This window comes from Rana temporaria, chromosome 9 (genome assembly GCF_905171775.1).
Source record: "Rana temporaria chromosome 9, aRanTem1.1, whole genome shotgun sequence".
Taxonomy (NCBI): domain Eukaryota; kingdom Metazoa; phylum Chordata; class Amphibia; order Anura; family Ranidae; genus Rana; species Rana temporaria.
This window is the reverse complement of record NC_053497.1, coordinates 90,913,089-90,936,788: the sequence shown is the minus strand read 5'-3', so window position 1 is coordinate 90,936,788 and position 23,700 is coordinate 90,913,089. Positions and strand designations below refer to the sequence as shown.

At 41.5% G+C, this 23,700-nt stretch overlaps 1 protein-coding gene across 1 annotated transcript in view; it reads left to right on the top strand.

Annotated features, from left to right (window-relative positions):
• GAB3 (GRB2 associated binding protein 3) overlaps positions 1–22,667 on the top strand; it is a 159,304-nt gene extending 136,637 nt beyond the window's left edge. Inside the window, exons 7-10 of the mRNA XM_040323918.1 lie at positions 4,752–4,833; positions 15,974–16,076; positions 19,459–19,572; positions 22,193–22,667. Coding sequence (XP_040179852.1) covers positions 4,752–4,833; positions 15,974–16,076; positions 19,459–19,572; positions 22,193–22,309 — 416 coding nt within the window. The 3' untranslated portion in view covers positions 22,310–22,667. The remainder of the gene's footprint in view (positions 1–4,751; positions 4,834–15,973; positions 16,077–19,458; positions 19,573–22,192) is intronic.
• Positions 22,668–23,700: the final 1,033 nt, after the last annotated feature.

The window sequence follows — 23,700 nt, the reverse complement described above, 5'->3', positions numbered from 1 at the left end:
TGTAGACTTACCAAAAGAAGCGAGAGAAATGCTATTCTAATTCTTGGAATAGTTTGAGTTAAGAAAAGACGTTGTGCTGTTATTGAAAGCAATCTCTTTTGATTTTACCTCCCACCACTGTGGTATTAATTATAACATACTCTCGACAGAATAAGTACATCACTAATGGAACTCAAACCTTCACACTAGAGAATAAAAGAACCAATTAGCCAGTAAAGTTATTATATAGTTGTTTCTTCTTCTTCTTTCTTGTATCGACATTTTACGAGTTTTCTTCTTTTAACAAAAAACAGGATGACCTCCTCACCTTTCTGTGTATTGTCACCAGTGGATGTCTCCTTCCTGGGAATTTTAACTGTGGAGATTATTAGAAGCTTTAGGCCCCTTTCACACTGGGGCGTTTTTCGAGCGTTATTGGAGCATTATTCGAGCGAAGCCTCATCTGCAATCCCAATGTGAAAGCCCGAGTGCTTTCAGAGCCCTTTCACACTGCCAGCGCCCGAAAAACGCTGGTAAAGCACCGCTAAGACCCTAACGGTTTTGCGCGTTTTTGCAGTGCCTCAGTGTGAAACGGCAAGGCAATTTTACAGTGCTTTCAATTCATTTCAATGGAGAGGGACGTTTTTGGAGCGTTTTATTCAGCGCCCAAAAGCTGCTCCAAAGATGCTGCTTGCAGGACTTTTCTCAACGCCCCGCCAGTGTAACTCCTCAGTGTGAAACGGCAAGGCGTTTTTACAGTGCTTTCAATTCATTTCAATGGAGAGGGGTGTTTTCGGAGCATTTTTTTCAGCGCCCAAAAGCTGCTCCAAAGATGCTGCTTGCAGGACTCAGTGTGAAAGGGTCCATTAAGATGCACGGAAAGCGTTTTATGAGCGCTATTTTTAACGCTAAAACGCTGTAAAAACGCTTCTGTGTGAAAGGAGTCTTATACTCTTCTTTTTGTCGCTGTTCATCATCCTCCATAAGAAAAATAGGTCAGCATTTTTAGGAGGTGTTGCTGCGATGCTCTGCCAGCTTTCTCCTGATAATGCTGACAGGCAAATGGTTCTTACCTTTAAAGGCTGGGTTCACAGTCACTATTGCCGCATTCGGCTCACAACAGGGGGTCTGGGGCGTCCCCGTTCACCATTTTTAGGTCCGATTTCCGCATGAATTTTGGGCTGATTCTGACCTGAAACGGATCAAAAGATGCACAAGACCCCTGTTCAAATTCTCACCGGAGCTGCAGTAGAGATATGTGAACTGGCTCCATAGAGAGCCGGTCATAATTTCTTAACATGCGAATTGGAATGCAGGGAAACACACATCCAATTTGTATAGGTGTGAACCCAGCCTAAAGTAGACCTGTACTTTGTCCATTCAGGGCAAAGCAATATATTTGTTTTATTCCTTCGCCCTTTACACTCACACTTACTTTTATTTTACTCTCTTATAATTCCTTTCAGCACCGATAGCCAAAGGAAATACCCGGCTGTTCTGGGTATGAAGAAATATTTTATCCACTCTAAATCACAAAGAGAACCAGGGCTTTTTTTTTCAGAGTATAGGTGCAGGTACTCCCCCTTTCCAAGTCACCCCTTGTCTATGCCCACTGCCCACCTCTGAGCACTGTCCTTTGGTTCCACCCTTTACCTAGAGAATACGGAAAAGTATCATTTTCGATGCAAAGTAGTTTGTATTGAATTTGCTATTGAAAGGCAGTAAAATAAGTCCCCTGCAGCCAGCAACAATAGATTCCCCATAGCAACAATAGATCCTCTAGCAACAAAAAATACCCCCAGCAATAATAGATCTCTCAGTATCCAGCATCAATAGACTCTCCGGCAGCAAGCAACAATAGACCATACACTCAACAGTAGATCTCTCCCATCAGCAATTGATCCCCCAGAAACAATAGACCCCCACCAGAAGAAACAGAGCTCCCCAGCAACAGTAGATCCCCCTTAGCGACAATAGAGTCCCCTGAGCCAACATCAATAGATCCCACAGCACATCCCAGCACTCTTGGCATATACATTTAGTGCTGGAGGTGCCAGAACTGCGTTCCCCCCGTGTTCCTGCAAAAAAAGAAAAATCTGGGTAGAACCATCAAACAAAGCCCCTCCTATAGCACCATCCCTTTGGTAACTAGAAATCCTATAATAATCCTTCTCCATTCTCTCGCCAGCTGGAGGAAAAAGCGAATTGGGACTTTAATTGTGCTTTAAAGAGGACATATACAACAAAAGACATAGTAGGGCTTATTTTTGAGTTAGGCCTTACCATGTAATGTGCCATCTTCTCTTCCCCTCTCTCCCTGCATGACAGGAATCCCCAGTGTTAACTGAGTTAAAATTCTTGTAAAATCCTATAATCCACTCTATTAGGCCCCTTTCAGACTGGGGTGGGAGCCGCGGTGGCGGTATAACGCCGCTAAAAATAGCAGCGCTATACCGCCAGGATTGCCACGGGAATCAGCCGATAGCGGTGCGGTATTAACCCCGGCTAGCGGCCGATAAAGGGTTAATACCGCCCGCAATGCGCCGCTATTTTTAGCGCTGTACCGCCTGAAAAACTCCTCAATGTGAAAGGGGCCTTACAGTAGTTTATAATGTACAATGTGCGTGTTTCTGTAATATAGTTGTGCCAAATACCTTCGTTATAGCATCGCTCTGCGCTTCTGTGAACCGCCGGAGCTCTTTTCCCCGCAATTATATTACAGAAACACACACATTGTACATTATATACTACTGTAATAGAGTGGATTATAGGAATTTTACAAGCATTTTAAACTAGGGCTTATTTTCGGGGTAAGGTTTATATTGCAGCCCTCCTGGAAAATAACGCTAGGTCTTATTTTCGGGGTAGATCTTATTTTCAGGGAAACACAGTACCAATTTAAAATCCATTCAACTTTATTACAAAGTTAAAATTCAGTTAAAAATAAGTACACAAGAACAGATCAATTTTCAAAACTGACATAATGGACACATATTTGCGATTTCAAGATAGCGTAACGGATCAACATGTTTTGCAATATTCTCGCTTCCTCAGGATGCAAGCCCTTGTGAAGATAGATGATATGACTTTACAAAACAATGATGGCAATATAACAAAAATAAATTTACTCAATACAAAAGTACAAAATCATATCAATCAAAGTGCAAAATATATGAAAACAGTTGATGTCTGGAAGACAAGGAGGGGTGGGAAGGGAGAAAACAAACAAAAAACATACAAAAAAAACCACACCACCACCACAGACCACCTCCCGCACCAAAAGAACCCCCAGACAAACAGGATATATACTATGGGGGGGGGGGAGCATATAGAGATAAACGTGACATATATCTCACCTCAAACAATATTCAACAATAGTCATAATAGTCTCAAAGGATGATGTGGAGTAGGTCACTAAGGGGGGTATGCAGATTGCAGTAGGTCACCAATGAACTGTGCAGATTTCACTAGGTCACTAATGAGGGTGTGTCGATTCTAATAGGTCACTAGTGGGGGTGTGCAGATTGCAGTAGGTCACTAGTGGGGGTGTGCAGATTGCAGTAGGTCACTAGTGGGGCTTTTCAAATTCCAGTAGGTCACTAGAAGGGTTGTGTCGATAGTAGTAGGTCACTAGTAGGGTGTGTAGACTGCAGTAGGTCATTAGTGGGGGAGTCTCTCTGTAGATATGCAGACACTGAGCAACAAAAAATCACAAGCACAAAAAGAAGCCAAAGGAGAAGTCCTGTTGCAAATGTATGTTACATAACCAATCCAGAGGTGAAATATCCGGGAAATCGGGGGAATGCTTTAGCGATGGCATCCAATTGTCCATTCATACATAAGAGATCCCTTTAATAGGTCACTCTAAGAGGGCAGACAGAACAATGGATAATGTCTAGCTCACAAAGTTTCATTCGATAAGTGTGTATGCCCAAAGGACTGTATAAATGGGCCCAATATCAGGCCAGGTCAATAGAAACCAGCCAACAAGGGGCGTGACCGAAAAAGGCCTTCCAATCGGCATCCAATCAGCCAATGTCTGAGATAAAATCCTGGTATACACTATTTGTTTGTTTCATTCTGCCCAGCGGGCTGAACGAAAAAGAACTTAAGAGCTCAGGAGGAGCCATTGTACCAACTATGTGATATTAGTGATATTAGTACAGCGATCACCCCACTGAGCTATTGTGTTCTGACAGGGGGACGATCCCCCTCCAGAACATACCGATCAGTGCTCTCTTGGCTGAGAGTGCTGATCGGATGCTTATCGGCAGATATTTTTCAGCCATTCCACTTTGACAGAAGCCGGCTGTTCGGTCAAACCTGCTGCTGTACACACTGGCAGAATGTTGGCTGGTTTATATCGAGCCAAACTATGCCACCCAATATTCGTCTTGTGTGTATGGCCCTTTAGTATTGCTGAACGTTTTTTGTGCTTTTAATTTATAATTTATATTTATTAAATTAAATAAGCCTATTTATGACTGGTAGTTATGAAAGTATGATGCTAACAAAATCTGTTGTTTGGACCCCATTCTCACCAGCTTGTTGCCATTGGATTGGGTCATTTGTGGCCAAGCTTAGGCCCTCTTTTCAGTCCTGTCAGTGGCATTTTGCTAAAAGTCAAAGAATTGAGTTTTAGCACAGCATGTTTAAAAAGATGATAGATGATTCATGAAAAAATCACTGAAGTCCTTCTGATATTCTGGAAGTTTTATTGATCATCTCTCTGTAGCATGCTATAAACTAACACCAAACATTTGTTTCTGCAGTGCGCCCACCTCCCCTGGATCTGCGGAACCTTTCCACAATAAGAGAACATGCAACAATTACAAAAACATGGACAGTGCCTTAGTAAGTACTAGTATATACTTTATCTTTTCTTTTGTTTATGTTTTTTTGTGCTGTTGTTTTTCAGTAATATAAATGTCTTAATGCATTAAAACATTATGCACATAGAATCACATGTATCTAAATTAGGCATATTAGATGTGGGCATACCATTCTCTTGCTATTACCAGAGATTTATCATTGTATTCCTGGCAGCCATTTTAAAATAAAGTGCAGTTTAGTGAAGTCCAGGCATGAATGGAGCAGAGGATTGCATGTTCTTTAGTATTCACTTCATCTGTTTATTCCTTGTAAGTTGTTAGTTGTTAGTACATGTGCTTGAAAGATGCAGCATGGCAGCTGAAGGTTAAAATCAAACTTGGAAGCTTGATACTAAGGCCGCGTACACACGGTCGGACAAAACCGATGAGAATGGACCGAGGTTCAGTTTCATCGGTCCAAACCGACTGTGTGTATAGCCCATTGGTCTGTTTTCCTTTGGTCCAAAATTTTAAAACATGCTTCAAAATCGAACCGATGGACCGCTGCCCGATCGGTCCAAACCGATGGTTAGTACAGAAAGCATCGGTTCAAAACCCACGCATGCTCAGAATCAAGTCGACACATGCTTGGAAGCATTGAACTTCGTTTTATTCAGCACGTCGAGTGTTTGACGTCACCGCGTTCTGACCCGATCGGTTTTTGGAACGATGGTGTGTACACACATCAGACCATCAGGCCACTTCAGCGGTGAACCGATGGAAATGGCCCGTCGGACCATTCCCATCGGTTTGGAACGACCGTGTGTACGCAGCCCAAGACTCCATTACCACTTTGTGTTTCCTGAAATGCAAAGGAAACGCGTGTTTCGGTGCACGTTTTGGAATCAAGCTGCAAACACGCGTCATGCTTATAGTGCCATTAATGGTTAATGGTATCCCAAATGCGGTCGGTAGAAATGCATTGTGACACGTCAAATGCATTACAAATGCGTTATGCTCCATGCCCAAAAATATGTGGGCGCTTCTTTGGTGCAATTTTGCACATAGGGCAATCCAGTCGAGTGAAAGCGCAAACAATGCGAGCGGGAGCCCTCGTTTTTGCTATGCAAAGTGTGAATTAGAATTGGAATGGTAGTTGCAGGAAGGAAGTAAGGTAATTGAAAAAACTCGGTACCATCCTACAGTATCTGCACAAGAATACAGCTGCTTGATGAGAGGTGCACTTTAATGCGGAACTACAATGCATTTGAGCGTCACAGACCAAAAATGCGGTTTTATTCATTTTTAATATTGAAAGCAAACTTCCCCATCCGTCCATGACCTCCATTCTTTATTTTTCTGAGAAATTACTTTGAAAAACACTCCCCAGCATTTCTGGCTGTGGCTAATTTGATAATTCATGTAGCATTTACTTCCTGGAATCCTTCTGCTCAGGCATGCAGGAAGGTGGGCTTAGCTCAGAACCCCCCCCCCCCCCCCCCCCCCCAAAGACTTATTGGATGTATGACATTATTTGCCTAGACCTGAAAACCAGGAAGTAAATGAAGAAATATATATAAAAAAACATTTAAAACCAGTAAATATGACATCCATTCCTATCTATTTACTAATGCTTGAAGCATAAAGTTTTAAAATAGTCAGTGATGTTTGAGAGAGTAAAGTTCCTTTTTTAAGTACTTAAACAAAATATATTATTAAACAGGCAAATTTGTAGTATTTTTTGAATTCTCATTTTTAGCTAACAGATTAAGTTTTAGAGTTTAGACTGTCTTTGTCTGCTTATATAAGATATAAAGATCCTACTGTTTACAGAGCTCAATATGCAAGCTGATATTTACACCCAGAGCTAAATGAACAGAGAAGTGCCTCTTTCCCCTCCTCCGTCACTACTTAGTAAGATCTGTTTCTTTATTGTACACCACGGGACACAGAGCCTTAGTCATTACATAGTGGGTTGTATGGTCACCAGAGGTGATTGGACACTGGCACAACCTATGAGAACAAGTTTTCCTCCATATAACCCCTCCCATACAGGAAGTACCTCAGTTTTTTCTCCAGTGTCTAAGAAGATTGGATGCGATGAGAATGAGGGCTAAAGGGAGCTCTGCCATGGAGGCCCTTTGGGCAAAAGAGCTATGCTTTGGTTCCATCCAAGATGCTTAATTTATTACGCCCCAATTGGATGGTATACGGGCCTCACGCGCATGGTTTTGCCTGTAATGTCTCTCTTCGGAGGACTGGGCTCTAGGGTCCAGCACTTTCGACTATTGCAAACGCTAAAAGTAATGGCAGAGTCTTTTAAAAGGCCCAGAAAAGAAGTTTCCTTTAAGTAGGAACCCATATCCCATATCTGTTTTTACCTATAGAGAAAGTGTGAAAGCAAACATGCTCTCTTTGAAAAACCACAGTGCTCTGTGAATCCAGTGTCATTGATGCACCCTGTATCAAAGTGATTCTGCCACATTAAATATTTATCTGTAAAATGAATCTATATCAAGAGCAACAAAACATCCAAAACATCAGTTAAAATGTATAACTAACCACTAGCAGACCACCTGCCTGCAATGTACTGTGGACGGGCGGGACACACAGATAAAGTGATGTACCTGTATGTCACTGCCTGCTTCTGGATTTAGGGCACGTACAGCACCCACTGTGATTGTACACAGAGGGAGCCTGGTCAATGATTCACGGCTGGGACCTGCTAAACAGTTGTGTACAATCACAGCCCAAAACTCTGTGTTGACAATCAATATAGAGCTCTGTACAGAGGGAACGATCTAAGAAATCTATTAGTAAAAGCAGCACACTTTAAAAACATTACACCTAGTTAGGCACATAAATAACTCCTTGATTTCCCTAGATGTTAACCCCTTCCGAGCCAGTGCCATTAGTCCAGTGACAGTGTATAGTATTATCATTGATCACTGAATTAATGTCACTGGTGATGTCAGTGGGAGTTAGTTCCCCTAGTGTCAGTTAGTTGCAGATTCCCCAGTCGTACTATCGTAGTCCCATTATAAGTCACTGATCACTGCTATTAGTAAAAAAAAAAATTAGTGTATACACCATAGTTTGTAGGCACTATACATTTAATGCAAACCAATCACCAACCAGTTTGTTGTGGCTCCTGGATTCCTGCGGCAAGAATCTGTGAATTATTGCTGCAGGAATGACCAGATTATGCGATTAGCACCGTCCGCTCAGCCCATTTAAACTCATGGCGGGCTCACATCGGCTGCTGCTAATTGCACATAGTCGCACACAGCTACATTGGTGAACAAATAGCACCAAACGAAAACTCTATTTGTGTGAAAAAAATTATATATATTTAGTTTGGGTACAGACTTGCATGACCGAGCAATTATCAGTTAAAGCAGTGGTCCCCAACCTTTTTAGCACCAAGGACCGGTTTGTGGAAGAATATTTTTCCAAGGCCTGGTCGGAGGAATCGCGATGTGTTGCGTTAGCGTTTAGTGCGGGAACCCTGCAAATCCATTGCGGGTTCCCGCATCACAGGTTTTGCGGCGGAAGTTCACATTGCCCTATGCAAACTGCTGTGAGTGTCCGTTAAAAGTTAACAACACCACCAAATCAGTTCGCATATCGCAGTGCGATCTGCAAACTCGGACAGGAATCGGATCGCATGGGTGTGAACACCCAATGCGATCCATTTCTGCTACGGACAAAAAAAAAGGGTCCTGCGCGAGTTTGATGTGAATTTAGCCATACAATTTGTATGGCTGAAATCGCATCGCACAGAGATCGCATGTGATGTGCACTGCAGTGACCGAACTCTGAACTCTGACATCGGTGCAGTGTGAACCAGCCCTAAATGTCCCAGTGTAAAAATATTATTAAATGTCCCAGTATGAAAATATTAATAAAATGTCCCAGTATAAAAAAATTATTAAATGTCCCAGTATAAAAAAATTATTAAATGTCTCAGTATAAAAAAAATATTAAATGTCCCAGTATAAAAAAATAATTTAATCGTTTTTTTTTTTATACTGGGACATTTAATCATTTTTTTATACTGGGACATTTAATGTCCCAGTATAAAAAAATTAATAAATGTCCCAGTATAAAAAAAATATACAAGTCCCTCTGCAGTGCCCCCTGTACTTACAGTCTCAGCACAGGAATGTGGGGGGGAGCTGTTAGAGATTGCGGGAATGCATAGGGAGGGTGGGCGGAGAGATGACGTCATTCTCTCTCGCTCTCATCGGGCGGCCGCGCGTAGCCTTGCAGCCCCGTATGTTAGGGCGGGACAGCGGCGTGCCTCTGCGTAGCGCAGAGAGATGGCGTCATCTCTCTGCTCGGGCAGCTGCATTTCTGACAGTCTCCTCCGTGGCCCGGATATAGCGGCGGTACGGCCCGGACCGTGTCCCTTGCGTTGCGGCCCGGCTAGGGAGGCGGTGCGGCCCGGCTTTGGGCCGCGGACCGGGGGTTGACGACCTCTGAGTTAAAAGATAGGTTCACCTTTTAGAACATGTTCCAGCATCTGCAGCCATTCCCCCTTTCCTAGTGACAGTGGGCAAGCATCTTCTCTATGTGCCTGCTGTTCCTGCTTGGAAAAAATACCTTTTATTTTTCTTCCCGCACACGTCATTTGTGTCTTTATAGCTGGCGCAAATTACGTAGTTCATTCATTTTTCCTGTCAGTGTGTATCTGCCTGGCCGTATGAAGTACGAGCAGACAGATACACTGAAAAGTCTGCAGGAGTCCTGCATGGCACCCATGATTTGCTGATCACGGGTGCAATGCTTTCCAAGCTCCTAGTAACAAAACAAAAAAAAAACATTTTACCTGCAAAAAGATGTGCATTTATGATTTGTTTTAAAAGGGTGAACTTGTCCTTTAAAGTAGTACAGTACTTAATAGCAAAAAAAATGGTCCGGTCATAAAGGAGGAAAAATCTTCCAGAGGTTAAGTGGTTAAGAAAAATGTACCCAAATCTATAATAGTTTGCCTTTAAATGTATTGTGAAAATGTATTGGGTTTTTAAACGGAATTTAAAAATTGAGAATGTTTCGTTTCTGAACAGTCCTATTATGCTGCACACTTGTGATGCATTTGGTGTTTGCTTGAAGGTAGTGGTGAACTTGTGAAGGCAGTGTGAACCGCTACAATGTATTTGCTTTGAATTTGTCACACTTGGATATTTGGTCACACTCCAGTAATAACACATTATAAGGCCTATCAAATGTCTGCTGTAACAAAGTGTTTTCACATTAATATATAGGTTGCTGTATTGTTTTCAGGGAAAATGCATTCAGAAAAACGAATGATTGACGTTTTTTATAGAATGTTGAGTGAGACCTAAAAAAGCTCATCAAAGAAGTTTACACATTAAGGGCGCTTTCAGACTGCTCCTAAGTGGTTTCCCCACAGGACAGGTACAGCGCGGTGTAAGCGCAGTTTTTACGTAGGTTGCCTACACTACTAGATTGGGTGTTTTTGGTGCACTTTCTGAAAGTGCAGCAAAAGTGGATGATTAGAGGCATATTTTAAGCTTGGCCTTTAGAGGCAGAAAAAAAAAACTTCTGGTTTGCGTTTTTGACAAAAAACACATTAAACACTCTTAGGCCTCTTGCACACTGCAGCTTCAAAAAGCTCAGTACAGCTTATTTTTTTACTGAGCTAAAATACAGCCCATAATTGTAATGTGCCTATGCACACAGGTGCATAAATGTAACGTCTGTTCTTGGCATCGTGGCACATGTTTCAAAGTCTTTGGGGGCCATCTTTGTTTCTTCGGTGGAGGGGGCTTTGGAGTGAAGAGGGAGGAGGGATGACAGCTGTTTAGGAGGGGTTTGAAGATATCCATTTTCACTCTTAAATCCTGGCCAAGATTTTAACCCTATAATGTCTTTTAAGGAAACTAACAGCATTGTAACATATTTTCACACATACATATGTAACATTTGAGTAGCTCAGGAGGAAAGCAATCATAACACAAAATAGCATAGAATAAAATATTCATTTTATTTCACTTCCATCACACCTCCCTTAATCCAAAAAAAAAAAAAAAAAGTTTTTCCTATAGGTCTACTTTAAAGTAGGGCTGGTGTTATGCTGTGGGTCTAAAGCCCTGTACACACGGGCCGGAATCTCGTCAGGAAAAAAAAATGTTTTTTGCTGACGCGATTCTTCGCAAGAATATCTTGCCGCCCGAGTGTACAGACACTCCTTTCAAAAGAATCGCTGTTCTTTTGGAAGGCAAGAACGCGGTGATGTCATCGCGTATGACAAGCATGCACTCGTTACATTCGATGCCGTCGCTGCCATCTTGCTGCATCCTACATATGCCTAGGAAGCTACCGTGCATGCGTCAAAGTCATTTCGAGCATGCGCGGGTTTCCACGGCGACAGGTAAGTATACACACTGCCAAGAATCACAACTAGTGTTAAGCAGAATATGCCATATTCGATTTCGCGATATATCTCGAATATATAGTCGAATATTCGAGATATATTCGCTAAATTCGAATATTCGTGATATTTTATCGAAATGAAATGATTGCGAATGTTCGCGAATGCGAAAATAATTGCGAATTTTCGATAACTGCGGTAGGAGCACTCTGATTGGCTCAGAATATTCTTGATATTTTTTCGAAATTTCGCAAAATGCGAATGCGATATTTACTGCGCAATTTCGACAAATGCTGTAGGAGCACTCTGATTGGCTCAGAATATTCGTGATATTTTACAATACAAAATAATTGCGAATATTCGGCAAATGCGGAAGGAGCACTCTGATTGGCTCAGAATATTCTTGATATTTTACAATACAAAATAATTGCGAATATTCGGCAAATGCGGAAGGAGCACTCTGATTGGCTCAGAATATTCTTGATATTTTACAATACAAAATAATTGCGAATATTCGGCAAATGCGGAAGGAGCACTCTGATTGGCTCAGAATATTCTTGATATTTTACAATACAAAATAATTGCGAATATTCGGCAAATGCGGAAGGAGCACTCTGATTGGCTCAGAATATTCTTGATATTTTACAATACAAAATAATTGCGAATATTCGGCAAATGCAGAAGGAGCACTTTGATTGGCTCAGAATATTATTGATATTTTACAATAGAAAATAAAAAGTGTTTTGCATTGGTGGTGATTCTTTACTCTATCCATCTGTCACAGCCGTTTGTCAATCAAACACCTTGAAGATTGAACACGTTCCTGCTGCATGCTTTGGACTTTTTTTCACTTCACATATCAAAGACATTTTTATGAAAGATTATTTTTCTATTATTGGGACTATATTTCTTTATATATTTGTTTCACTGTGTATTTCACAAGTTATTTGCGCTTGCTTATTTTATAATTTGCCCACATGTCTTGTCACTAGACATATTTTTTATTCTTGTAGAGCGACTCCATTTTCTGTCTTGTATTAAATTATGTTGTATAACATTTTTGAGTTGCTGCTGTATTCTCCCCTTTTTTTAAGGTATGCGCAATTTTTTCCTTCTTACAAAAAAAAATAATATCAAACATACAAATATTCATAACAGAAACATACACAAAGCCCCCCCCCTTTTGCATCAGAGACAATCAGAGTTCTCCTACCACAGTTATCGAAAATTCGCAATCATTTTCGCAATAGCGAAAATTCGCAATTTTTTTTTTTTCAATTTGGCAACATAAAAGGATCGCCTCAGCTTAGCTACTCGGCCCAGGGTCTCTAATCATACCAGGAATGCTTTTAGACGTCGATAGGATGTGATCTGTTTTAAAAATCAAATTGAAAAAATGCGAATATTCGGAATTGCGAATATTCACCGCGAAATTCGAAATATATCGCGAATACTCGAATATGCCATATTCGAGCCGAATATTCGCAATACGAATATTCGTGAGCAACACTAATCACAACGAGAAAATAGAGAACAGGTTTCATACACACGCTCGGTTTACTCGGTAAGAAAGCTCTGCCAGCAGTTTTATTGCTGGTTCTTGCCGAGTAAACCGAGCGTGTGTACGAGGCTTTATACTAAAGTCTGTGGATTGCCTCACATGGCTGCCTATGCAGTCACGATACAAAAAAAGATTCCTCTATGGGACTTCTTAGTGATTACAAAGTATTGAAAATATTTTTTTTGTAAAATTAAAATAATGAAAAATAACATAATGAATTAAAAACTGGATGCATATACAGTTACGGTTCAATATCACAATATTATACAAATAACCACTGGACTATATCGATATACAGGTTATTCTCAAAAAATTAGCATATTGTGATAAAGTTCATTATTTTCTGTAATGTACTGATAAACCATAGACTTTCATATATTTTAGATTCATTACACACAACTGAAGTAGTTCAAGCCTTTTTATTGTTTTAATATTGATGATTTTGGCATACAGCTCATGAAAACCCAAAATTCCTATCTCAAAAAATTAGCATATCATGAAAAGGTTCTATAAACGAGCTCTTAACCTAATCATCTGAATCAACTAATTAACTCTAAACACCTGCAAAAGATTCCTGAGGCTTTTAAAAACTCCCAGCCTGGTTCATTACTCCAAACCGCAATCATGGGTAAGACTGCCAACCTGACTGCTGTCCAGAAGGCCATCATTGACACCCTCAAGCAAGAGGGTAAGACACAGAAAGAAATTTCTGAACGAATAGGCTGTTCCCAGAGTGCTGTATCAAGGCACCTCAGTGGGAAGTCAGTGGGAAGGAAAAAGTGTGGCAGAAAACGCTGCACAACGAGAAGAGGTGACCGGACCCTGAGGAAGACTGTGGAGAAGGACCGATTCCAGACCTTGGGGGACCTGCGGGAGCAGTGGACTGAGTCTGGAGTAGAAACATCCAGAGCCACCGTGTACAGGCGTGTGCAGGAAATGGGCTACAGGTGCCGCATTCCCCAGGTCAAGCCACTTTTGAACCAGAAACAGCAGCAGAAGCGCCTGACCTGGGCTACAGAGAAGCAACACTGGACTGTTGCTCAGTGGTCCAAAGTACTTTTTTCGGATGAAAGCAAATTTTGCATGTCATTCGGTAATCAAGGTGCCATAGTCTGGAGGAAGACTGGGGAGAGGGAAATGCCAAAATGCCTGAAGTCCAGTGTCAAGTACCCACAGTCAGTGATGGTCTGGGGTGCCATGTCAGCTGCTGGTGTTGGTCCACTGTGTTTTATCAAGGGCAGGGTGAATGCAGCTAGCTATTAGGAGATTTTGGAGCACTTCATGCTTCCATCTTCTGAAAAGCTTTATGGAGATGAAGATTTCATTTTTCAGCACGACCTGGCACCTGCTCACAGTGCCAAAACCACTGGTAAATGGTTTACTGACCATGGTATTACTGTGCTCAATTGGCCTGCCAACTCTCCTGACCTGAACCCCATAAAGAATCTGTGGGATATTGGAAAGAGAAAGTTGAGAGACGCAAGACCCAACACTCTGGATGAGCTTAAGGCCGCTACCGAAGCATCCTGGGCCTCCATAACACCTCAGCAGTGCCACAGGCTGATTGCCTCCATGCCACGCCGCATTGAAGCAGTCATTTCTGCAAAAGGATTCCCGACCAAGTATTGAGTGCATAACTGAACATAATTATTTGAAGGTTGACTTTTTTTTTATTAAAAACACTTTTCTTTTATTGGTCGGATGAAATATGCTAATTTTTTGAGATAGGAATTTTGGGTTTTCATGAGCTGTATGCCAAAATCATCAATATTAAAACAATAAAAAAGGCTTTAACTACGTCAGTTGTGTGTAATGAATCTAAAATATATGAAAGTCTAATGTTTATCAGTACATTACAGAAAATAATGAACTTTATTACAATATGCTAATTTTTTGAGAATGACCTGTATAAATAGGACAAAGAATTTCTAACGTGTTTCAAGTTTGTAAAGTATTGAAAATAATCTTTTAATTTTTTTTTTGTAAAATTAAAATCATGAAAAATAACATAATGAATTCAAAACTGGATGCATATACAGTTACGGTTCAATATCACAATATTATACAAATAACCACTGGACTATGTCGATATATAAATAGGACAAAGAATTTCTAACGTGTTTCAAGTTTGTAGCAGTGAACCCCTTCTTCAGGGTCTAGTGGTTTCAATAACAAACATAAGTTATCTATGCAGTCACTGGTGATTTTGCTGCATCACGGGAGAGGAATGAGGACATACGAGGTACACCCAAGATATTTTATTTTATTTTTATTTTTTTAGGGTATACCTCATATGTTTAAGATGCACAACTGTTTTTCCAGTACATTTCCACTCTAGTTTTTATAACTTGATGTTCAGCTATGGTAATGTTATCATTGCAGAAAGAAACCAAAAAAATAACAATGATGAGCTGCAAAGCAAACAGACATCATGATGAAAAATGTGTACAGTATTTGAGACTGTCTATTCAGGAGGCCTTGGCTGAGTCATTGGATCATTGTGGGTGCCATTTGTCTTGATAGTGTACTTTGCTGGAGATGACAGATTCCCGCTGTAATAATTGTTAGTTGTACACCGTACAATTAAAGTGTTGCCTAGTAATGATACCGCTGACGTCTCTATAAGGACCACACCCATCTCGGTGAAACGTCGGGGCTGCTGTTATCACTCTTAATACGCTTTTAGTGTTTAGTTTTACTAATATTTATCATCCTTTTAGTGCTTTGTAAACATGACTTCATGGAAGCTTGTGTGTCAGTGTTCAGCACAGCTGCAAACCTGAACATTGGCAGCAGATGATCAGTTCAATACAAGGGCCCCTGGTGTCTCATAAAGCAAATATGACAAAGAGAAGAGAAAGAAGCAGTAAGGTATGAATCAAGCCCTGCCTTTGGAAGAGAAACAAATAAATATTGCATGGAGACACAGCTGCTCGGTGCATTGCAGACAGGCGCATCATGTCTGTCTTGTATTGCGCTGGGTGGACAACCTTCATAAAACCATTTGCCTGAACGACTGACCTGTTTACCATCTAGATGCCTATCTTGGTGATGTCTGATTCCTGCTGACTCTTTGCCAGGGAAGCTCACTTCTATATTGTTGTTCCCACCAGAGCAGCAAAAGCAGGGCATGTTTATGGGACATATGTGCAATGTCAGGAGTTGGCTGCATTTCAGAGCATCTGTAAAATGCTTGTCTGACCTCTTCCATGTTTTTCTTCCTAGTAATCGGACCAGCTTTATCTCCCCAGAAAGCGACTGTATTAGCTCAGCAAATATCTTTGCCAATCCTGTCTCAGGAGAAGAGGACGAGTGCTATACTCCAATGGTAATCACGTTGTGCATGCACTGGCTTTGTTTTATCCAACGCAGACCAATATAGTGACTCAGTTGTTGTGCTGGGGATAATGCTTTGTACAATATACAGAAATAGTAAAAATAGCTGGACTTTTTAGTAACTGCTGATGTGGGATAAGTTAACAATGTATGCATTAAAGAACAACCTCACCCAAGAAAAAAACATAACAAGATAATAAGGCCTCACACACACTGGACGTTTTTACAGCTGCTGATTTTGGCTTCAGGCGTTTTTTTTTTCTGCAGCCAGTAAACTCCCCAGCATGTTATCCTATGTGTCCATGCACACATATGCCGTTATCAGCTTTTTTGTCAGGGGCATTTTCTAGCTGGAAAAAACACCCATAACTAATGGGTTTTAATAGGAGTTTTTCAGCTGATAAAAGCTAAAAAAAAAGTGTCTATGTGGCGTTTTTCAGCGTTTTTTGAGCCATAAGCTTTTCTGGGAGTATAGTTTTGCTAAAAAAATGCTACAGCTTTCTACAGCTAACGCTACTGACATTTTTATAACATCTAGTGGGAGACCTAGGGCTGAACTTGTGTGGCTGGCCTATGAACCCCCCAGTTATGAGCTACATTAGGGGTACTAAAGCATGTCATACATGTGACAAATTGATTGTATAACCCCAGTACAATATGGGGACTTATTCAGTTTGTATCCAACTAGGCAGGCATTTCCACTACAGGCAGTCCACCGATTTACGAACACCCGAGTTACGAATGACTGCTACTTACGAACGGCCTCTAATGCAGCCACTTGTGCTCCACGCTGGTCCTAGATACCTCCGAACACATCCCACACTGCAGTACTCCTAGGCCAGAAGAGCCCAAGATAACATAAAATCGCCCGGAACATCCCACATCCATGCACAGGCAGAAGTTACACTTACGAATGCAATGTTCCGCCCGGAAGTTACACTTACAAATGCAGTGTTGCGACTTACGAACAACTTCGACTTACGAACAAACCTACAGTCCTTATTGTGTTCGTAACTCGGGGACTGCCTGTACATATTGTTGATAAATCTGTAGAAGGTTATATATTCAGATCTGTAATGTGTGTAGACAGCTTTTCAGGCCAAGCTCAGTGTTTGAGCTTACACCAGCTTGAGTTTTGAATACTTCCTTTAAATAATTCACTAGAGGGTGCAAATAACAACTTTAGAACATATACCCTCCAGTTTAATAAGGAAGCACTCCCTAAAGCTAGTCATATACAATAGCAGGCACATTCTTAATCTTGAAGCAGGCTGGCTCAAAAATTTAGGCTCAGTTGCTTTTCACAGTGGAACCCACTGACTTTTAAAAAAAAAACCATTTTGGAAGTGTAGAGATGGATTTAAATTCCAGCAGGGTCTTTACTTTTGTGTGAATCCCTAGAGGCATAATTCCCCCTTTCCCACTGTAACTTCTTGTTCCACTCAGTAGTGTATTTAGGTTTTGTGCTGCCCTAGGCCTGACTAAACGTGTGCACCCCTAATTGAAATATGACCCACCCCTTCCTTTCAAGGCCAAACCCCTTGCTGTTTAAGACCCACCCTGAAAATTTCGAGTGGGGACACTAGTTCTGAGGGCCTGGATGGGGCAATGGAGTCCCTTAATTTGCATAGATTTACTCTCACTTCCTGTTTGGCTATGGGGCAGGAAGTGAAAGGAAATCCCTGCAATAGGACAGGGATGGTAAAAAATAAACTGACCGGGGCTATAACCTTCTCTTACTCTATCCAAAATGAAAAAAAAAGTGTTGCCTATAGTTCTACTTGAAGCACAGATTTCTAATAATTTTATGGAGAGGACTAACCATGCCAATAACCATGCCAATGGTGCAGCAGGATACATATAGCACAGTGAGGAAGGTTTGTGGTCCGGGATGATAAGACAGTCAAAATTAGAAGCAGCCCCCCCCCCCCCCCCAACAGTTGTGGAATGCCAGCCGCCCGCATACCGGAAGCAGTGCGGCTGCTTTATGGGGGTGCTAGACTAATTTACCTCTCTGCCCAGTCCACCCTATAAGACTGGCGCTATACTAACAGTGTAGCACAAGCCGGCGGGGACTCTTTCCATGCTGTTCCCCTGCAAAGTGCTGCCCTAGGCCTGGGCCTTGTTGGCCTTGGCCAGGATACAGTGTTGGTCCTACTGTGACAGCCAAAGCTTTGCTGTAAGATGAACATTCCCGGTTCCCCTGCCTGGGGTGCATTCTCCATATGTTCTGGTGTGTGCAGTGGAGGCCTGTATTGTTGATAACTTTTAGCAGGTCCTACATCAGAATATATGGAGAATACACTCCAGAGATTGAAGCCAGGATTATCAGCTCACATTTATACTGAGATTATAACTGACATAATAAAGGTGAATATAAATCTCTCTGCCTGCTCGCTATACTTTTACATTTACTTTTCATTTTTTTGCATACCATATAAATAAAATGATAGCTTTGTACTCTTCTGATTTTCCATAATGCTATATAATGATGTTGCCATTACTTCAGAATTCACCATCTGTCTCCCCTTAATTATACAAAGCTTTAACCTACAGATATGCACATTCTCTGCTTAGTTAAATTGGAATTGTCTTACCATACTAACCTTTGCAACAAATTAAGCAACGTAGATTACACAGGCTTTTTGCTTTTTACTCATCTTGGCTGAAGGGAGTGGTGGGGGAGTAAAAGGGAGGAAAGAATATGCATCTTGGGGGGTCTGCATTAAGTAGAACTATTGATTTGTCCTGCATAGGAAAAGCACAGTTAGGAGGCTTGTCCACAGTAGATCTTTCAGCTACATGGGTGCAGAATCATTAGGGTTACTGTATAATGGGTTCAGAAGAGATGCCCATGGACCAGTTCTCACTCTTTCACTGATAATGACTTGTATGTACTAGTAATTGCTCATTTAGTATATAAGCTCCTTGAAGGCAGTGACTGTTGTGAATGTTCAATATATCTAAACATTGCATAAATTGCATTGAATAAATAAAATAAATATTACCTTTTAAGTTGCACATTACTTCATGTTCTTAGGCATTGATGGTATGGAAGAGCCTGATGGGGATTTGAGAGGATGTTCCTTCAAGTGGGGGGGGGGGGCACTGTTTTTGAAGTGCCAACCCAGTGCTGAAGCTCATAAGGGTTTGTTTCAGTATGGTGGGGAGATAGAACACTGGAAGCCACCCAGCCAGGGTACAGCAACTGAGATGCTGGGCTAATATCACTTGGAGATAAAGGGGAAGGCCCTAAATATGCCTCATGCACTTTACAATGCTTTCCTCCTAGCTATTTGAATTGTTACATTAAACATTAACAATAGGTGTTTATGAAATAGTGCTGTATAATGTACATTTTTTTCTATTAAAAGGAACACAGACAAGGGGCATCACCCAGTAATGGAAGCTTCCCTTGGCCAAGGAAATTCAGCCTTGACTATCTTGCCCTGGATTTTAATTCTGCATCTCCATCACCTGTGCAAAAGGTAAAATGCAACAAAATGGCCATATGTTTTTAAAGAGGTTAAGACAACTTTTGCTCTAGAAGGTTGAACCAGGCAACTACTAGGGGCCATATGTGAAAAGTGATGTAACAGTAATTTACAGTAATATACAGCATTTACTGTATCTTACAAAAGTGAGTACACTCCACACATTTTTGTAAATATTTTATTATATCTTTTCATGTGAAGAAATTTAATCTGCTGCCCATTCACACCTGAGACCTTGAAACACTAACGAGTCACATGACACTGGGGAGGGAAAATGGCTAATTGGGCCTAATTTGGACATTATCACTTAGGGGTGTACTCACTTTTGCTGCCAGCGGTGTAGACATTGATGGCTGTGTGTTGAGTTATTTTGAGGGGACAGTAAACTTACACTGTTATTCAAGCTGTACACTCACTACTTTACATTGTAGCAAAGTTAAATTTCTTCAGTGTTGTCACATGAAAAGGTAGAAAAAAATATTTACAAAAATGGGAGGGGGGTCTACTCACTTTTGTGAGATAGGCCCCTTTCACGCAGTCGGACTATTCGGGTCCGCCTGTCAGTTTTTTCGGCGGACCTGAACGGGCGCTCCATACAGGTCTATGGAGCATCGGATTAGCGCTGACATCCGATCCGCTAAAATCAGAAAGGGCATGCCAACATCCAATATGGCGGCCGTAGAAGACGGCCAGTGACTCCTGTTCCTGTGAGAGCGCCGTCAGCGCGCATGCGCACGCCTGTGCACGCGCCGCGGCGTGCATCCCTTGATCGTTTGGCGCCAGACAGGCCATTTAAGCTGGGCCACTTCCCGGACTCAGGTGCTGTCCGTTCTACAGCGTTTGGTGTATCCTGATTCTGTATCCGATTCCTGTTTCTGTTACCTGACCCCGCTTGTCTCTGATGCTCCTGCTTTCTACCTGCATTTGACCCGGCTTGTTTGACCTTGCTCCTGCCTACCTCTCCTGCTACCTCACTGCCAGCCCAATACCAACCCGGCCTGCACCTTGACTCTGCTCCTGCCTCCGCTTTGGTTCCTGACGTGCCCACCAGTGTATGACCCGGCCTGCCTGCACGCGCTTCCTCTCCAGTCCTTCCTAGTCCTGTTGTGCACCCATCCATCCGCAGCTTCTTCTGCCCTCCTGCCTGTGGTGCTCCCGCACAAAGCCGTTTCTGCTATCTGCTGACAGCTGCTCCTGGGCTTCTCCTGCAACGGTGTCCTCCTGCGGTTTCTTCAGAGGTCCCAGCCCAGCGACTTCATCAGCGATCCTGCCAGGCACTCGTGCGACTCTGTACTCTTGCGCTTCCTGTCTGCTCTACCAGGGGCTCGGAGTCAGAGCTGTAAGAGAGGCCATCCTCCGCACATCCGGCTATACCGCCAGGGACGTGACATTATGTCTCACCAAACACATTACAATATGACCATACAGTCTTTCTACATTCACCTTTAGATTTAACAAACCTATGTATGATGAGGACATACTTAAACTATTTAATCAGTTTGTATTGAATAGAGCAGTCCCTTGCACTAAAACTAAAAAAATGACATTTTCTTCAAAGTCTCTAACCCCGAGCAAGTATACCGATAAGAATATCTTACTTTCCTGGTCTGCATACTTGTTCCAGTTCAAGCCAGAGATTCAACAGCCAGGCCACACGTATTTTCAGAAGGAGGTCAGAAATGACATCCCCCATTATTTTTTCAGTTAGATCCCCAAAACATCTACAGTTGAATCTCGGATTACGAGCATAATCCGTTCGAGGAGTATGCTCGTAATCCAAAGTACTTGCATATCAAAGCGAGTTTTCCCATTGGAGTCAATGGAAATGAAAATAATTTGTTCCGCATTGACTTCAATGGGATGCAATACTGAATGCGGCCAGAGAGCACCAAAAACTGCCGAAAAGGCCCGAGGACACTTCGGATTGTTTCCTGCGCCCCCGTACCTCAGGCCAATTGAGGTACTGCAGGCCAATGTTCGGCTTTTCTCGGTTCATGCGCCCCTGTACCTCAGGCCAAATGAGGTACTGTAGGCCTGTTTTCGGCTCTGCTCGGCTTCTGCGCCCCCGTACCTCAGGCCAAATTAGGTACTGCAGGCCTATTTAGCTTGAATTCGCAAACCAAGTCAGAATTTTAAAAAAAGGTTGCTCGCAAATCAAAACGCTCTCAAACCAAGTTACTCTTAAACGGAGGTTCCACTGTATCTTACTTTCCTGGTCTGCATACTTGTTCCAGCTCAAGCCAGAGATTCAACAGTCAGGCCACACATATTTTCAGAAGGAGGTCAGCAATGACACCCCCCATATTTTTTTCAGTTAAATCCCCAAAACATCTATTTCTTTCTCTGCTTTCATATGCTCAGACTACCGGTATATTGTATGTGGTTTTTTTTTAAAACCAACATCGAGCATCCTTATCTGCTAGTAATAGTAGTAGTGGTTTTCCTGTCCACTGAGCAGCAAAACTGAAAAAGCTTTTATGGGCGTCAAAATGTTTGTTATGTTCATTAGTCAGTGGACGAAAAAAGTTTATCGCACCTGGAAATCTTTCACGTGTGTCTATGTGCTTTGAAGATTAGTATCTAACGTTTTTTTGTTGTTCTCTTTTAATTTAAGAAACCTTTCCTGTCTGAAGAGCAGAGAGTGGACTATGTACAAGTGGATGAGAAGAAGACACAAGCTTTGCAGAGCACCAAGCAAGAGTGGTCTGATGAGAGGCAGTCAAAGGTGTAAAAGTATTTCATCAGAGGCTTCTTATGTTTTGCACTAGATTCAGTCATTTTTATATAGCAGCTAAAATGGACATTTTTATGAACCGTGAAAGTACAAACTGCAGGTGGAAATATAAAGCCAAGGGACAAACTATTTATTTCCATAAGTGATTTTTGTATATTATAACAAGATGTATGTATTACCATACACTGATCCAGTCTGAGCACTGCTTGTATACAGTATATACAGAATTCAGCCAGAACCGCTTGTACCGGCGCACGTGACTAATTGTTTCTGTACTTTATATTTTACCAATTGATGTTTGATAAGCCATATGGAATAAAGAGCCTTGAATATATCATGGGCTCTGTAAACACAAGTGTTTTAACTGTTTTGTACCAATCAGCTTTTTTTTTGTAGATTGGTTACTATGAAAAACAGAAACAGTTCTTGTTTGACACTTTTGATCATTAGTCATAATGTTTCAATGCTCTTCCTCCTGAGTGAACAGCGATGCTTCCAATGTAAGGAGCTGTCCAATTCTCTCAGTTATTACAGTGCACATTGGCATTTTTAGTAGGTGCAATAATTTTCCAAAGTTTTTATACTTACTGTGGCACTGTAGTTTATGCAAAGCACCTGGTTTAACTATTTATATGTGGGTGTACAGTATATGTACATATTTCAATAACAGTCTGTTATTACATTGCACCTCTCAAATGAATATATTTGTGCTGGCTGTGTCTATTAAAAGGGCTCAATAGTTGTTATGGTTCAATGCCTGCAGTAGTAGTATAGGGCTTCAGTATAACTGACAGATTCCCCAGCAATCTATAGCTAGCACAAATAGGGTATACTTGAGATCTTGGTTGGAGCGTTACTCTAATAAGGCCTGGCCTTTTCTTATTGTATAGTAGAGCTGCACGATTCTGGCCAAAATGAGAATAATGATTTTTTTGCTTGGAATAAAGATCAAGATTCTCTTACGATCAGAGGGCCGCCATCAGGGGGGAACAGGCATTACACCTGTAAGGGGCCCGCGACAGGAGAGAAGAGATTACACTCGTTTTTTTCCGTCAGCACCCACCCCCCCCCGCTCAGCCCCCCCCCCCCCCGCTCACGATTTTGGAGTAAAATCTATCACATTATACAAAAAAAAATTGTAAAAGTCATTTTTTCACAAAAAATTGCATTTGAAAGACCGCTGCGCAAATACAGTGTGACATAAAATATTGCAACAACTACCATTTTATTCCCTAGGGTCTCTAATATATATATATATATATATATATATATATATATATATATATATATATATATATATATATATATATATATATAATGTTTGGGGGTTCTAAGTAATTTTCTAGCAAAAAAAGTGATTTTAACTTGAAAACAACAAATGTCAGAAA